Source organism: Megalobrama amblycephala, linkage group LG23 (assembly GCF_018812025.1).
Source record: "Megalobrama amblycephala isolate DHTTF-2021 linkage group LG23, ASM1881202v1, whole genome shotgun sequence".
NCBI classification, from domain to species: Eukaryota; Metazoa; Chordata; class Actinopteri; order Cypriniformes; family Xenocyprididae; genus Megalobrama; species Megalobrama amblycephala.
This window is the reverse complement of record NC_063066.1, coordinates 8,702,382-8,718,218: the sequence shown is the minus strand read 5'-3', so window position 1 is coordinate 8,718,218 and position 15,837 is coordinate 8,702,382. Positions and strand designations below refer to the sequence as shown.

The following is a 15,837-nucleotide window of genomic DNA, read 5'->3' as shown; positions in this document are numbered from 1 at the left end:
TTATGTAAGTGAGGATAGCAAAATAAAGTAAAGTGTGACATATTATACCCAAAAATTCTTCATACAGTGGACTACCAGTAAAATTTATAAAAAAAATTGGAACCAAAAATTATTCAGACACTTTGACCTGACCATGTTTTGCTTAAGTGTTATCCGACAATTTTTTTTTTTTCCTGACACAGTTTAACTCTGAGATCTTGTCATATTTTATTATAATTTTGAATAAATTTTGGTTTGACTATATAAATATATATATACTTTTTAATATAAAAAATATTTTAGAGACAAATCCCACCTTTGACAAGGCTAAATACTTTGAGATACCACCAACTTCTGTTAAAATCAGACACAAGACTCAAGTAGAGTAGTTCCCTTATAGTAGGACTTTTATTTTGAAGGGTGGAGAGAAACTTCATGTTTATTTTTTCTTCACGATTTCTGTTTTCATTTTTACATTTAGTAAAGCCTGTCACACTGATACAATGAAAACTGTATTTGTAACTGTCGGGACAACAAGTTTTGATGATCTGATTGGCACTTTGACTTCAGATGAATCTGTGAAGGTAATAATATCATTCATAAATAGTGAGCTGCGAAGGAAACGTAAGCTGAATGACACGAATACAATTCAGTACCTGTGAGTTAGTTTTAACCGCAGTATCCCGTGAGGGTTTAAATATCCTGGCTCACTAATGACTTATGTTTCTGAATGAAGGCATTGATTCACCGTGGATACACAGACATGGTGCTTCAGGTTGGCAGAGGTTCAGTCGTGCCTGATCCAGACAGCTGTCCAGGACTGACGCTGCAAGTGTTTCGCTTCAAAGACTCAATCGCCGAGGACATGAGACACTCAGATCTGGTCATCAGTCATGCTGGTGGGTTAAAGCTTGTTTTGCCCAAAATACAGTTCAGTTAAAACATAAATTAGGTTTATTTTTGGGGGGACAGGCAAATTCAGAAAACATATATAATTTATATAATATATTATATATAATATAATATAATATAATATAATATAATATAATATAATATTTATTTAATATAACAGATCTGGATTGACGAATGGACTGGATTGTGTCTGTTAAAAATTATATCTACAAGGTAGTGCAAGGGGTTTTAGTGGAAAAGTATAGAGACAGACAGTGTAAAATAAATAAAATATGATTAAACTAAATCATTGATTATAGTAAGTCAATAATTCGATTAAAATAAATTAAGTTGACTAAATTGATTAAAATAAAAAAGTTTACATCTAGAGTACAGTCCTATAATGGGTGGAGAAAAAGCTTAAAGGGTTAGTTCACCCAAAAATGAAATTTCTGTTATTAATTACTCACCCTCATGTTGTTCCACACCCGTAAGTCTTTCATTCATCTTCGGAATACAAATTAAGATATTTTTGATGAAATCCAAGAGGTTTATGACTTGTCCTAGACGGCAATACATCCGAATGCCGACTCATTATAGAGGGTATGCACGTGACGTCACCGTCGACCGTTACGGCTGCGGTCACGCCCGTTAAGTGGCAAAAGACTGAGCGGCAGCATTGGTTTTCAACGTGAATGCCGCGAAAAACACACAAAATACATCCAAAACGGGAAAGAGCTTTGTGATTGACTGTACAAATAGCTTTGACACAAAACCTGAGGTATATATTTAAAGGGATAGTTCACCCAAAAATGAAAATTTGATGTTTATCTGCTTACCCCCAGCGCAGCCAAGATGTAGGTGGGTCATTCTACAAAAACGTCCACTTTTGGTCTGACAAAATGTCTTAAAATGTATTTCTTTTTTTAACATTTAAACTTAGACAACATTATTATATTACACTTAGACTTTATGAATACACATAAATGACAGCTTAACGATTTTTTTTTTTTTTTGTACATTTATTTAAAGACTGCATGCACTTTTTTGTCACTGGTGTTACCTTACTTCTCTGGCATTTTCAAATGTTTTTATGAAATATTATTTTTCAATTTTTTCAGAACATGCAGTCAGAGTTACAGAATAATAATGATAATGCAAAAAATAAGGAGATTATGTGTTATTTATTTTAATCAGGTTAGTTAAAAGTGTGATTGAATGATGATAATTCAATTGCGCAACCATGTGTTTGCTATAACAATGAAAATATTTGAAAAACAGTTATAAAAAAGTAATGATGCAATCCTTTAAATCTTAATTCTTGAGTGTAGCAGAATTCATTGGATGTAAAATTATTATGTCACATATGACACATTTTATTTAATGTGACAGACAAAAAACAGTAACACCAGTGACACAATGAATCACCAGTGACGTATACATAAGACCAATGATCCTTAATTTTTCAACTATAATTAAGTAGATTGGACTAAATTTTTACATTTGGTGTACAATAAAAGACTATCATTGACACTTAGTGAAAGCAGTCAGTAAAAGATTATAAAAAAAAAACATTTTAAAACTGTCTGTAAAATATGCTGTCCGTAAACGCGCTGCACTGAATTTAGCCATATATCCTTAATTTAGCTATTTCTAACCAAAGGAGGATTAACAATGAGAAAGAAAAGTTATAATCATGTAATCTTAGTGCTATTTTATGCAAAAGAACTAAATGAATAGCTTTAAATAAAGTTTATCTATAAATGGGTAACACCAGTGACGGTAACACCAGTGACATTTTCATAAAAAGGTAACACCAGTGACAGTAACACCAGTGACATTTTTAATGAAAAATGCATTTTACAAAATGGCTGCTGCAAGGTATCAATCCACATGTTGTCAATCATGATATATTCACTAAATCAAGTAATTTAATCCATTTGTACTCTAGTTTTTTTTTTAATTACCTAGCAATAAAGTAGGTCACACCAGTGACTTCAACTAAAAGCTTCATATGAAATTATGATTTTCTAATTAAAATTTCTGATAACTGAAAAGAGAGAGTGGACTTTCCATTGGCCTTTCTTCATGGATCTTCAGGAAATAGGAAGAAGGAAGTCAAGTGATGTCATCAGTGTGATTATTTATTTCAAAATAAGAGATTTTTGTTAAAGGTAACACCAGTGACACAACACCAGGGGACAACTATATTCATTATATATTTTATAATATTTATTTGGCATTTGTTTTTTTTATGTCATTTACATGATATATTTGATAGTTATGTATACATTATTGTATTTGAAATGGTAGAAAAACCTGTTTCTGAGCTCAAAATAAAGCACTTTCCCTCTGTACATGACTGTGGGGACGAGCACTTTTGTGGCGCTTGGAATTTTTATAATTAATTAAAAAACAAATATTGCCACATTGATGGCTCAAGAGGGTTTAATTGTTCAAATATCATATTGTTTCATATTAAAATATAAAAAAAATTGTAATCCTAAAGTGTTTTTCAAGTGTAATATTTCTGTAAAGTCTAGGGACAGAAAAGTGGACGTTTCTGTAGAATGACCCAGGTGACTTTGTTTCTTCAGTAGAACACAAATGCTGATTTTTAACTCCAACTGCCGTCTGTCAGTCAAATAATAAGAGTGAATGGGAACTTGAACAATAAAAGTCAAAAAAACTTCCATATACAAATCCAAATTAAACCCTGCGGCTCGTGATGACGCATTGATGTCCCATCGTGTCTTAGGACATCAATGCGTCATCACGAGCCGCAGGGTTTAATTTGGATTTGTCTATGGAAGTTTTTTCGACTCTTATTAGTTTAAGTTCCCAATCACTCTTATTATTTGACTGACAGACGGCAGCGGTTGGAGTTAAAAAATCATCATTTGTGTTCTACTGAAGAAACAAAGTCACCTACATCTTGGATGCCCTGGGGGTAAGCAGATAAACATCAAATTTTCATTTTTGGGTGAACTATCCCTTTAAAGACTGCCGAAAGCTACAGAAAAAAGAAGCAAATGATTCACTGCAATTCACAGAAACAACTGGACTCCAGCAGAGAAACATGGATTTGCAGTTATCATTTTGTGTCAAAATGTTGGATTTTGAGGTAAAATCATACCGTATTTGTATTGTTACATATTGTGTTGACAAATCATCAATTAAATATTTACCATCTTATATTCTGCATAATTGGGTGCTTTTAAATAAACACTGACAAAAACTATACTATAAAACTATATATGTTTTAGGGCTGGACAATATGACGATTTAACATTGAGATTTAAGTGATTACGTGGATTTAAACCTACCTATATTGTAGTTATATAAAATATTCACAGGCAGATTTGCTTTATGTATTTCCCCGGCGTCGAAATCAGGCACATATAAATGTCAGGAAACACGACTCCTGGCTGCATGTCAATATCCATGGATTAGGTTTCTTTGACAAGTTGTAAGAAACATTTTCGAGCCCAACCTTTAGTGTAATCGTTTGTTTTACTCGCGTTTTCACAGTTTCCCCCTATTAAATCCAGTCACGCAGCAGGTTCTTTTGCCACTCAGTCCAGCGTTCTGGTGAGAAAGTGACGTCGATGCATACCCTCTATAGGCAGACGCTGTTCACATGAGCAGCACGACGCATGCATTCAATGTTGATGCAGATGCCGGCCAATAATGAGTCGCTGTTCTGACGTAGAACCTGGAGGAACTGGATTTAAACAACGTATGAGAATGACACAGAAGAGAAGATATTGTTGAATAAAGTCATTTTTGTTTTGTTTTTGCACACAAAAAGTATTCTCGTCACTTCATAAAATTAAGGTTGAACCACTGCAGTCATGTTGACTGCTTTAACAATGTCTTTAGTACGTTTCTGGACCTTGGAAGTGTTGATTATATTGCTGTCTATGGACAAGTCGTATACCTCTCGGATTTCATCAAAAATATCTTATTTTGTGTTCTGAAGATAAACAAAGGTCTTACGGTGTGGAACGACATGAAGGTGAGTAATTGATGACAGAAATTTAAATTTTTGGGTGAACTAACCCTTTAATGTAACGTAAGACAAAAAAATTCTCCAAACAATATTTTACACATATTTATAATATTATTTTTTCACAGTATAAATTAGGTCTTTATACTTAAAAATACATAGATGCCTTTTAAATTTTAGGTTGGGGGGGTTGAAGGATGATCATATTTGGGGGTCCATGGCATCTTAAAGATTACAGATCCCTCCTCTAATGTTTGTTGTGGACTTTATAATAACCTATGTAACAAAAAGGTGAACCCAGATTAGAAATGAGGTCATAATATCGGCTCTATCCCCATTAGGAGCAGGAAGCTGTTTGGAAGCACTCGAAGCAAATAAACCTCTCCTCGTGGTGGTCAATGATAAATTAATGGACAATCATCAGCTGGAGCTCGCAAAGCAGCTGCAGGCAGATTCTCATCTTATCTACTGCACTTGCAGGTTTGTTTTATATGCGAAGTGACCAAGTCTTTTGATTATTGTTACATTTGATGTGCTAATGGCAAATGTCCATCTTCATTTGTTTTTAACCTATCATCACAGTACCCTGCCTCAGACTTTGAGGGATATGGATCTGTCTGCTTTGTCAACTTATGTGCCTGGTCAACCTCAGATCTTCGCCAACTTTTTAGATAAAGCCGTCGGACTTGTTTAAACGCTGTCTCTTGGACCGTGACGATTACTGATGGCAATTTGGGCCGAGGATGAACCTGTTTTAATGGGAATACCTGCACTGAACACTCAGGAATCTTATGGTTGAGATGAACTGGTTCTTACCAAACTAATAACTGACCTTTGATGATATATGACTGACACTTGAGGTTGCAGCCTTTAGCCTCCTTGTTAGAGCATCCGCCTCCCACACCGGAGACCCAGGTTCCAGGCCCGCACAGAGCGGGGTAAGTAGGACCTGGGTGAGGGGTTACATTGGTGCCGTGACCGGGATGGGAGTGAGGTTCAGGGGGGCGAGTGTAACGGAGGCCAGCTAATAGTTGCTGTGCAAGTAAAAACTTCACTCCTCTGACCTCAAGAGATGCTCTAGCGACTGACACTAGAGGTTGCATCCTTTAGCCTCCTTGTTAGAGCGTCCGACTCCCATGCCGGAAACCCAGGTTCGAGGCCCACACAGAGCGGAGTGAGTAGGACCTGGGTGTGGGGTTATATATGCGCTGAAGGGTTGTATAATAATGATATAGACATCATAGTGGTGAGAGTATTATGCAGCTGTATTAAGCAGTGCTTTCTTGTTTTGGCCAATTATATGAAAAGTCAATTGTTGATTAAAAAAAAACAGTTATTATAAAATTTCAGATCACAGTAATTACTAATAAAATATTTTAAATATTTAATTATATCTATTTTTTTCCTCATGACTTCTATTAAGTGACAAAGGAACTGTCAGGCTGTTTATCAAGATATTTATACTTAAAAACCCGGAAGTTGTCAAGGAAACACGCTGTAATGAACATCCTGTGTAGTATTAGACCACAGTCATTTGTTGCTCAGACGCTCAGAGGAGAGCATGACTTGCATTCACACACCAAGACTATATTTTGGGCTTCTGTTCTTAATTCTGTCTTTCAACCATGCTGTTCAGCAGCTGCTCCGAGTAAGTATATAATTACACACAACATTGTACTACATAGTGGTTTTTTTTGTTTTTTTTTTGTGGTTAACAATGCTATAAATGTTCGCAAACCTTTATGAGTTATCACAAGATTGGGATTATAATCCTCACTGAGAAAATACTGTTTGTAAAAGAGGATTGTGATTGTATGTTTGCATTTAGTTTTTGTCTTCTAAAAGACAAAAAGTTTGGGAGATAAGTTCAGATGGTTGTAGTGGGGATTTCCACGGTTTTTCTTTCGGATGTCTTTTGTGCGTGTGTGTGATGCACTTGAGGTTTGTGATTCTGAAACTGATAAGTGGGTTGCGGGAAACTGAAGTTCAACAATAAAAAAAAAAAAAACTTGTATAACTTGTAGACACTTTTTTTATTATTTGTGAATTGTTACATTAATATTTTTGGGAACACGTTGGCCCGTGTAGGTGTGGAGTGTAAGATCATCAACCTCGAGTATGTGAAGTGCATCTGGAACACAAACACATCAACAATGAACTACACCTTCAGCAGTAAGTAAGTATCCCACAACCCATTTCACCCATATTCCTGAATACATTTATGTATCTACGTGTATTATTTTGACACATGTCGAATATTGTTTTGTGGTAATAACTGATAAGTGAGAAATAATATTAGATTTTCTATTTACTTTGTCAGATTTGCAAACGACAACTCCCACGACTGTCGAGAATACATCTTGGAGCACAATTACACTGTAGGCTGCAGAATTCCTCTCAAAAACCCTAGTCAGCGTTTTTCAAAATTTCATGCATCTGTGTCCACTGAAGGAAACCACACTTTTAAAAAAAATTTTGATTCCCTCCAGAGACATGGTAAGAAAACAAACAGATTTACAGTGTCTCAATGGTGTGTCAAAAGATGCTTGTGAATGTAGACTACTGTTCAAAAATTAGTATGATTTATTTATTTTTTTATTGAAAAAATTAATACTTTTATCCAGCAAGGATGCATAAATGAATGAAAAGTGACATAAAAAGTAAACACATTTATAATGTTACAAAAGATTTCAAAAGAAATGCTGTTCTTTTGAAATTTCGAAGAATCCTGAAAAAACAATTATCACAGTTTCCACTAAAATATGAAGCAGCATACCAGTTTCCAACATTGATAATAATAAGAGATATTTCTTGAGCAAATCAGCATATTAGAATGATTTATGAAGGATCATGTGACACTGAAGACTGGAGTAATGATACTGAAAATTCAGCTTTGATCACAGGAATAGATTACATTTTACAATATATTAAAACAGTTATTTTAAATTATAATAATATTTCACAATATTTTTTACTGTATTTTTGATCAAATAATAGCATCTTTGGTAAGCATAAACTACTTTTTTCGAAGACAAAAAAACTTACTAACCCCAAACTTTTGAATGCTAGTTTATATTATTAATATACATAATTTCTTCACACTCTAGTCCTGTAAAAATCATTTAATTTCTCTGTGTTTCTTGCTTCTGATTGGCCAATCATAGCATTCTTTCTTGTTTTTTTTTTTTCCTTCTCATTATGACACATAATAAAAAAATTTAAACTCAAATCAATATTTTATGTTCACTTTTTTTATACATTTAGTAAATAACCATGCAATACAGTATATCTAGGGTGACCATATTTTGATTACCGAAAACCAGGACACTCGGTCCGGCAATGACATACTCAAATGATACTCGAAGTTTACTCAAAGATGCCTTATAATTTCAACACGTTTAAAGTATGCCTCCTCTGTATGGATAGAAAATTGATATATTACAAAACACTATCTATATCCAAAGACACAAATTCAGAGGTTACTCAACATGGTTTATTATGACGAGTTTGAAAAATAACGAATGAAATAATGTCTCTTCTATATTAGAAAAATAAATAAATAATAAATAACAAAAAAAAATACCTCTGCTATATTAGCAATCCAAGTTTAACAAAAATAGCTCTCACAAACTTACAAAAACTAACAAAAAATATCTATATCTTTAGTTTTCTTCTTCATCCTCGTTTTCCTCTTCATCCTGTTTTTCTTCCTCATCCTCCTTGTTTTCCCATCTATATTTTGCTGTAGAGTTGATCATTCCCAGCAGTTTTTTGTTGCTTAACAAACAAGCATGAATGTTATAAAGAAATTTATATAGGCCTATCAGCTGTTACATCGCAAGGTACAAAGGAAGAGCACGAGGAGCTGAACTCATTGTAGACGATAGCTGAAGGTTGCTCTGCTGTTACACGAAGTATCTGTTATTCAGTTACAGACGACTGCACAAATCATGCAAACTAATGAAAACATTATAAACTGTTACCTAGAAGTAAACAACTGTAATTTAGCCATAAGTCAGCCGTGACGCTGAGAATATAGTTACCTTTATGGAAAAATTCACTATTGTCTTGAGATACAATGTGAACTAATATTCTCAGTTGCACGTGCAATCGCGTATGTCTGCTAAACTCATTTATATTAATGTATGCTCCGCCTTCGGAAACCAAAAATCTCAGAAATCGAAAATCTCATAACAGGACATTTGGTCACCCTAGTATATCAAGATCCTCATCACCCCTTTTTTATTATAATGACTCTATCACCTAATGTATTATTAGACATATTTAATGAGTCTGTTGTAAGTTATCTGACATAATTGATTCCCTCCAAACTAATAACTCATTTGTTTATTATTGTACATATATTTGTTTAGTGCAGCTAAATGCGCCCTATAACCTCTCAGTGAAGTGGAATGAGCACAACAGCACACTTTTACTACAGTGGAACAGCACCACCCCCAAAAATAACTGTGTAGTCTATAATCTCCGCAACCAGAAAGACGCAACCCAGGTGAGAAAATAGATACGATATTATGACCATTTTACATTCATTCTACCAACTGTCTCATCTTCATCTCTCTTTTGCTCCCAGTTGTCAACAAACGTGACAGAAGTAAAGTCGTACAGCCTGACGCAGGTCTCACGGAACAAGCACTATGTTTTCCAAGTCCGGAGCTCTGTCGCTGGTGTCTGTGGTTCTTCAGATTTATGGAGTGACTGGAGCCCTCCAGTGGAGTGGGGCAGTGCAGGTGGGCTACACAGTGACAGTGAGGGACATGGAGAGATTTGCTCTTCTTACATTTTTCAATCGTGCTTTTCTGTTTTCTAGAGGACATCAGCAGACAAGGCTGGTGGCAGTGGTTGTATGGTATTCTGTCAGTACTTGTGCTGTTCTGTCTGGGTTTGTTGTTGTGCTATTGTGAGAGGTGAGAGATGTTCAAGACATTTCATTCAGTCTTTCCTAAACACAACATTTTTGATATTCCCCTCGGTTCCACAGACAAGGCTTAAACCTAGACTAAATGCATGTTTTAGTGCTGTCAAGATGCACACCAGGGGCCTGATGTATTAACGTTGTGTACGCACAAAAAAGGCACTGAAAAGTGCATACTCAATTTTCCATGCACATGTCAGGATTTATAAAAAATAAATTTAGCGTAAGTATGTGCACACCGTACTAGACCGTGTATATGCACTCTTTTACTTGAGTGAGCGAAGTAATGAAGTAAACAAAATGAATTTAAACTCTGTTTTCCATTTAAACATTTCAATTCCCACATTTAGATTAAATATGTCACTCTCCTTAATGGAGTTAAGCACCGAAATGACATGAAATCATTATATTGAAGTTACAATATTTTATATTAACTTAAATAGAAATATTTGTAGTGGATGCGCTGCTTTTGAACACTTTTCCTGTGGCATGCTGTGTTTTAATGTTTTAACTACAGTGAGGATTGCTTGGTGCATTATAATTCCGCTTTGCTCGTGTTCTGAGAAAATATTTTCGTGCGAATAATGATCAATGATGCACACTTTGATTAAGCAGAGAGCTTATGGCATAATGACAGACACCGAGGGAATCGCTCAGGTGATCGTCTGACGAGTAGATACTGTACACAGTACTGTACAACCTCTGCTGAACGCAGGTGTGCTGCTGGTGTCGTACACAGACACACAGTAGCCTAAAGATAACCCATTTCATGGTCTTCACAATATTATGAAAAATGCCTTTGTATTTGAAGGATAGATTTGAACAGTAAGATCTGTACATTTTATTTTTTAAATGTTTTGTCATACAATAATTTACAATGCAAAACAAGGCCGCCTATCTGTTTCAATTAAAAAATATATAAACATCCTAAAATATAGGCGATGTTTTCTGGCAAAATTGCATAAATTTGATTTGTTTAAAATAATTAAAAAAATACTATTTGGCCAGTGGAAAAGAATGAGAATAACTCTTCACTGGAAATATACTGAACAGTATTTTTTACAAGTTTGATTTATTTTTTTCTAAACCAAGACAAGGATAGTGAATGACTTTTTTAGCATTGTAATGTGACGGCATTTATAATCATATTTTCCTAATGTCTTGTGCCGTTAAACATGGTGTCACATGGAGGGGAATGTGCATGGAAATGATATGCAGATGACGTAATGCATAGTAAAACTAGGCGTTGTAAGCTGCAAATATAGTTATTTCAGGGAGGAGACGGGGTGGAGATTCACGTAGCAATGCACAATCTTCCACTAACTGGGTTTTATAAAGGGAATTTTGCGCAGGTTCTGGCGTACGCATGGTTTTATAAATCTGAAAACTTTTGTGCGTACGGAAAATCTGTCTTTTATGTGTACGCACAGTTTTAGGATGAAATCTACGTAAAGTTTTATACATGAGGCCCCAGTTGTTTTTTCTAAGGCACGTTTATAAAAGCTACTTAAAGGGATAGTGCACCCAAAAATGAAAATTATCCCATGATTTACTCACACTCAAGCCATCCTAGGTGTATATGACTATATTCTTACAGACAAAACACAATCAGAGATATATTTAAAAATATCCTTGCTCTTCCAAGCTTTATTATGGTAATGAACAGGGGCGTGATTTCGAAGCCTGAAAAAAATGCATCAATCCATCATAAAAATGATCAATAAGACTCCAGGAGGATAATAAAGGCCTTCTGAAGCAAAGCGATGGGTTTTTGTAAGAAAAATATCCATATTTAAAACTTTATTAACTATAATAAGTCGACTTGCGCCACAAGAGTAACCCCCTGACGCGATGTATGACGTAGGATGAAGGAGTAACGTAAGCTTTAGACGCTTCTCACAGTTTAAATAAGTTGTGCAACAAACTCAAGCTCCTCTTCTATAAAAATCCTCTGAAATTTCTCTTTAAAAATTCTCATTTTAGACTTCTAATTTGTGACCGGTGTTTTGTTATGCTCTATCCTCTGTGTTTCCGTATGTGTCAGCTCAGGTCAGAAGTTACTTTTCTGCCACAAATCGAAGCATACGGCCATCTGCTGGAAGCTAGTTATTATAGTTAAAAAAAAAACCCATTGCTTCACTTCAGAAGGCCTTTATTAACCCCCTGGAGCCATATGGAATACTTTTATGATGGATGGATGCATTTTTTGGCTTCAAAATCTCAACCCCCATTCACTACCATTATAAAGCTCGGAAGAGCCAAGATCAGAAGGAAGATTATCATATACACCTAGGATGGCTTGAGGGGAGTCAATTATGGGATAATTTTCATTTTTGGTGAACTATCCCTTTAAATGTCCTTATTGAACTATGGCCTAATCCTGACTTAATCTAACCCATGTCTGTGAAACCAGGCTATTGTTTTTTGTTTTTTATAATTTATTAAGACTTTATGTTCTATTTATATATTAGTAACTGTAATTTAATTTATTAAAGTTTTTTTATTATATTGATATAATGTAATAATAAAGAGTGATGATACTAATAATGTAATAATAAAATACAATCCATATGTTAAATAGGAAAGGGATCATCTTACTTCCAGTTGTGCCTGACCCTAGCAAGAACCTACAGGATTTGTTCCATAAACATGATGGAAATGTTGAGGTATCTACGCTCTGTGCTCTATTTCATGAGTAAATGTGCTCTTCAGACTTGGATGCATTGTAACCCTCTCACTTTATTCTCAGAGCTGGGTTCACATCTCCAGAGAGCTGAAGGATGCCTTTGAGCCAGACTACACAGAGCCGTCCTGCGATGTGTGTGAGGTTACACCCTCTTCTGAAGCCGATCCCACACCTGTGGCCAGTCCTGTTCCTCAAACCGACAAGTGTGATGAACCAAGCACTGCAGAAGAGCCTGCAGAAGAGCAGAGCTCATAAGACGAAGAGGTGTTAACCTTTCACCTGAACTGTCATCTCGTTCTTACTGTACACATTCACAAGCGACATTTCAATGTCTGTTTTCATTTGCACATTTATCTTTTACAATTGTATGTAGAGTTTGAGTATAAGAAAGATGGAAAATTAAATGACTAACATTTCTTAACCAATACTACAGTGGCCCTAATAGTTTGGGGTTGTTAAGGTCACCAAGGTGGAATTTATTTGATCAAAAATACAGTAAAAACAGTAAAATTGAGAAATATTATTACAATTTAAAATAATTGTTCTCTATTTTGAAATCTGATCGAATTCTATCTAATTCTTGTAATGGCAAAGCTGAATTGTGCCATATGATATTTCAGAAATCATTCTGAAATCGTGCTGATTTAGTGTTGAAAACAATTTGTGCTGCTTAATATTTTTAATATTTTATATTATATACAGTACAGTCCAAAAGTTTGGAACCACTAAGATTTGTGATGTTTTTAAAAGAAGTTTCGTCTGCTCACCAAGGCTACATTTATTTAATTAAAAATACAGTAAAAAACAGTAATATTGTGAAATATTATAACAATTCAAAATAACAAAGTAATTTATTCCTGTGATGGCAAAGCTGAATTTTCAGCATCATTACTCCAGTCTTCAGTGTCACATGATCCTTCAGAAATCATTCTAATATGCTGATCTGCTGCTCAAGAAACATTTAATGTGTACAATTGTACAAAATATTTGTGTACAATATTTTTTTTCAGGATTATTTGATGAATAGAAAGTTCAAAAGAACAGCATTTATCTGAAATCTAATCTTTTGTAACATTATAAATGTCTTTACTGCCACTGATTGATTTAACGCATCCTTGCTGAATAAAAGTATTCATTTCTTTAATTTCTTTTCAAAAAAATAAAACTAAAAATTCTTACTGACCCCAAACTTTTGAACGGTAGTGTATAATGCTACAGAAGCTTTGTATTTCAGATAAATGCTGTTCTTTTGAACTTTCTATTCATCAAGGAATCCTGAAAAAAAAAAAGTACACAACTGTTTTCAACATTGAAAATAATCATAAATGTTTATTGAGCAGCAAATCAGCATATTAGAATGATTTCTGAAGGATCATGTGACACTGAAGACTGGAGTAACGATGCTGAAAATTCAGCTTTGCATCACAGGAATAAATTACTTTGTCAAATATATTTAAATAGTACAAAGTTATTTTAAATTGTAATAATATTTCACAATATTACTGTTTTTTACTGTATTTTTAATTAAATAAATGTAGCCTTGGTGAGCAGACGAAACTTCTTTTAAAAACATTAAAAATCTTAGTGGTTCCAAACTTTTGGACTGTACTGTATATTAAATATATAATATTTTTGTGGAAACTGTGATATATTTTTTTCATGATTCTTTGATGAATAGAAAGTTCAAAAGAACATTTATTTGAAATAGAACCTTTGTAACATTATAAATGCCTTTACTGTTATTGTTTTGATCAATTTAATGCACCCTTGTTGAACAGAAGGATTAATTTCTTACTGTACCCAAATTAAAAAAAAAAAATACATGAATGTCATTGCATTACATCATTTTAAAAATATATCAAACCAATGGCATTTAATTTAAAGAAATATAGCACACTTTCACAAGTGTTTCAGTTTTTGGGGGGTATTGTTAGGTTTTTTTATTCTAAAACAATATATGTATTGTTTCAAGTTAAGACTACAGGTATTTCTACACTTTCTGACGGTGAACTTGACTTCATAAATCCACTAAGAATCATCTTGTGACCAGTTGCTTAAAAATAATGCAAAAGTTAGTTCTGAGAAAAACAATTACAAAATCCATTAAAATCACTTCAAATTGTGTGGCACCTTTTATTTGTTGGGTATGCACATAATATGTAATAAAACTGCCTTTTAAGTTTGGTAACATGTTGAACAGATATGTAATAAAAACTTTTGATTATGCATTTTATGCTATTGTTGTTTTTCTTGCTGTAGTTTAGATGTTTTTCCTCATCTTACTCTGATTCCGTGTCATTGTGACATCACAGTCTTGATGATTGTGTTACTCTCTGTCTGCTGTGTCACTAATTTGTTAGCGCAGCTACAGCCGGCAGCATCTTAAAAACCGAACAGCAGCCAGTGAGGTGTCAAGTTCTTTTCTGTCGCAATGTTTATTTACATTAAACATGGAGGTAAGGATCATTAATCAACCTTTTTAAACATCAAAGCAGTAAGTGCAGTCTTTTTTAGATCTATATATTGCTTAGTAATTTACTAAATATGCTTTCTGTGTACACAAATAAATAGTGTTATTTCTCTATTTGATCTGTATATGTAAATAACATGGAGCTGATCAATGTGATGTTTGTGTATTTAGATAATGATCAGTTCCTGGTCAACACCAATTGTCCAGCTATTGTCCTCATGCAGCACATAAAAACCAGGTTGCGACTTGCTGAGTCAGGTATGTACATCTCTCTCTATGCGTTTTCTCATGCATCAACATTATGAGGATAATCAAAGTGCATAATTAAGCAAACTGTATTTGCACTTTTTTCCCCAGTTTAAGGCTCTTTCATTGAACACAATCTTGTCTTTTAAGATATTTTCAGTCATTCCAGAGCTGTGCTTTTGTCATTCAAATTCTGAGTGCATATTCAACGTCAAAGAAATGTCTTTAATCCCTGTAAGCGTATCTGAGAGTATGCCAAACTGTACTTGACATGCTCTAGAGATCCCAGGTCAGAGGAGGTTAGTTAAGCCCAGCGTGCCCCTTCAAACCCGGCGTGACCTCTGTGCAGGATGTCACGGATCTCAGCTGTTAATATTTCACACTCTCTCTTAGCACATACTCCTACAACGGTGTCCGATTACATCTGTGGCATGTAGTAAGGGACATTACCTGCGATCAGCCCATCACTAATGGAGTGCTCATTACCACTGTCATTAACACTGTCCTCCTCCCTAATGCATCTGCGCTTCTGTGCGGGCTAAATTGTTGCACAGAGACAGTAAACACGGATTATGTGACAGTTATTACACGTGTTTGAAACAATATACCTTAAGGTTATCCAT

General features: G+C 34.5%; 3 protein-coding genes across 4 annotated transcripts in view; all 3 read left to right on the top strand.

The window, feature by feature from the left end:
• Nucleotides 1–384: 384 nt before the first annotated feature.
• Nucleotides 385–6,267, top strand: zgc:92907 (uncharacterized protein LOC436733 homolog). The gene is made up of 4 exons (XM_048176483.1): nucleotides 385–563; nucleotides 716–878; nucleotides 5,221–5,359; nucleotides 5,462–6,267. Exons 1-4 carry the CDS (start codon nucleotides 483–485, stop codon nucleotides 5,571–5,573), a joined length of 495 nt encoding a protein of 164 aa, XP_048032440.1. The 5' UTR covers nucleotides 385–482; the 3' UTR covers nucleotides 5,574–6,267.
• Nucleotides 6,268–6,374: 107 nt separating this feature from the next.
• Nucleotides 6,375–12,923, top strand: il2rgb (interleukin 2 receptor, gamma b). Its single transcript, XM_048176482.1, is given in 9 exon segments — nucleotides 6,375–6,501; nucleotides 6,504–6,527; nucleotides 6,968–7,055; nucleotides 7,200–7,375; nucleotides 9,253–9,389; nucleotides 9,471–9,627; nucleotides 9,708–9,804; nucleotides 12,394–12,478; nucleotides 12,562–12,923. Coding segments are annotated over 9 exon segments (1,017 nt in total). The 5' UTR covers nucleotides 6,375–6,440; the 3' UTR covers nucleotides 12,754–12,923.
• Nucleotides 12,924–14,141: 1,218 nt separating this feature from the next.
• lg23hxorf65 (linkage group 23 CXorf65 homolog) overlaps nucleotides 14,142–15,837 on the top strand; it is a 3,167-nt gene continuing 1,471 nt past the window's right edge. Inside the window, exons 1-2 of one of the 2 annotated variants that reach the window (XM_048176486.1) lie at nucleotides 14,142–14,992; nucleotides 15,140–15,226. In XM_048176486.1, the coding sequence (XP_048032443.1) occupies nucleotides 15,187–15,226 (40 nt within the window). In that variant the 5' untranslated portion in view covers nucleotides 14,142–14,992; nucleotides 15,140–15,186. The remainder of the gene's footprint in view (nucleotides 14,993–15,139; nucleotides 15,227–15,837) is intronic. The other variant, XM_048176485.1, reaches the window with a different exon arrangement.

What these genes read in the sequence shown, in the direction of transcription:
- zgc:92907 (XM_048176483.1), top strand. Translation starts at nt 483, where the DNA reads ATGAAAACTGTATTTGTAACTGTCGGGACAACAAGTTTTGATGATCTG. An exon ending in TCTGGTCATCAGTCATGCTG is followed by an intron (nt 879 to 5,220) that starts GTGGGTTAAAGC and finishes TATCCCCATTAG; the next exon opens with GAGCAGGAAGCTGTTTGGAA. An exon ending in CTTATCTACTGCACTTGCAG is followed by an intron (nt 5,360 to 5,461) that starts GTTTGTTTTATA and finishes CTATCATCACAG; the next exon opens with TACCCTGCCTCAGACTTTGA.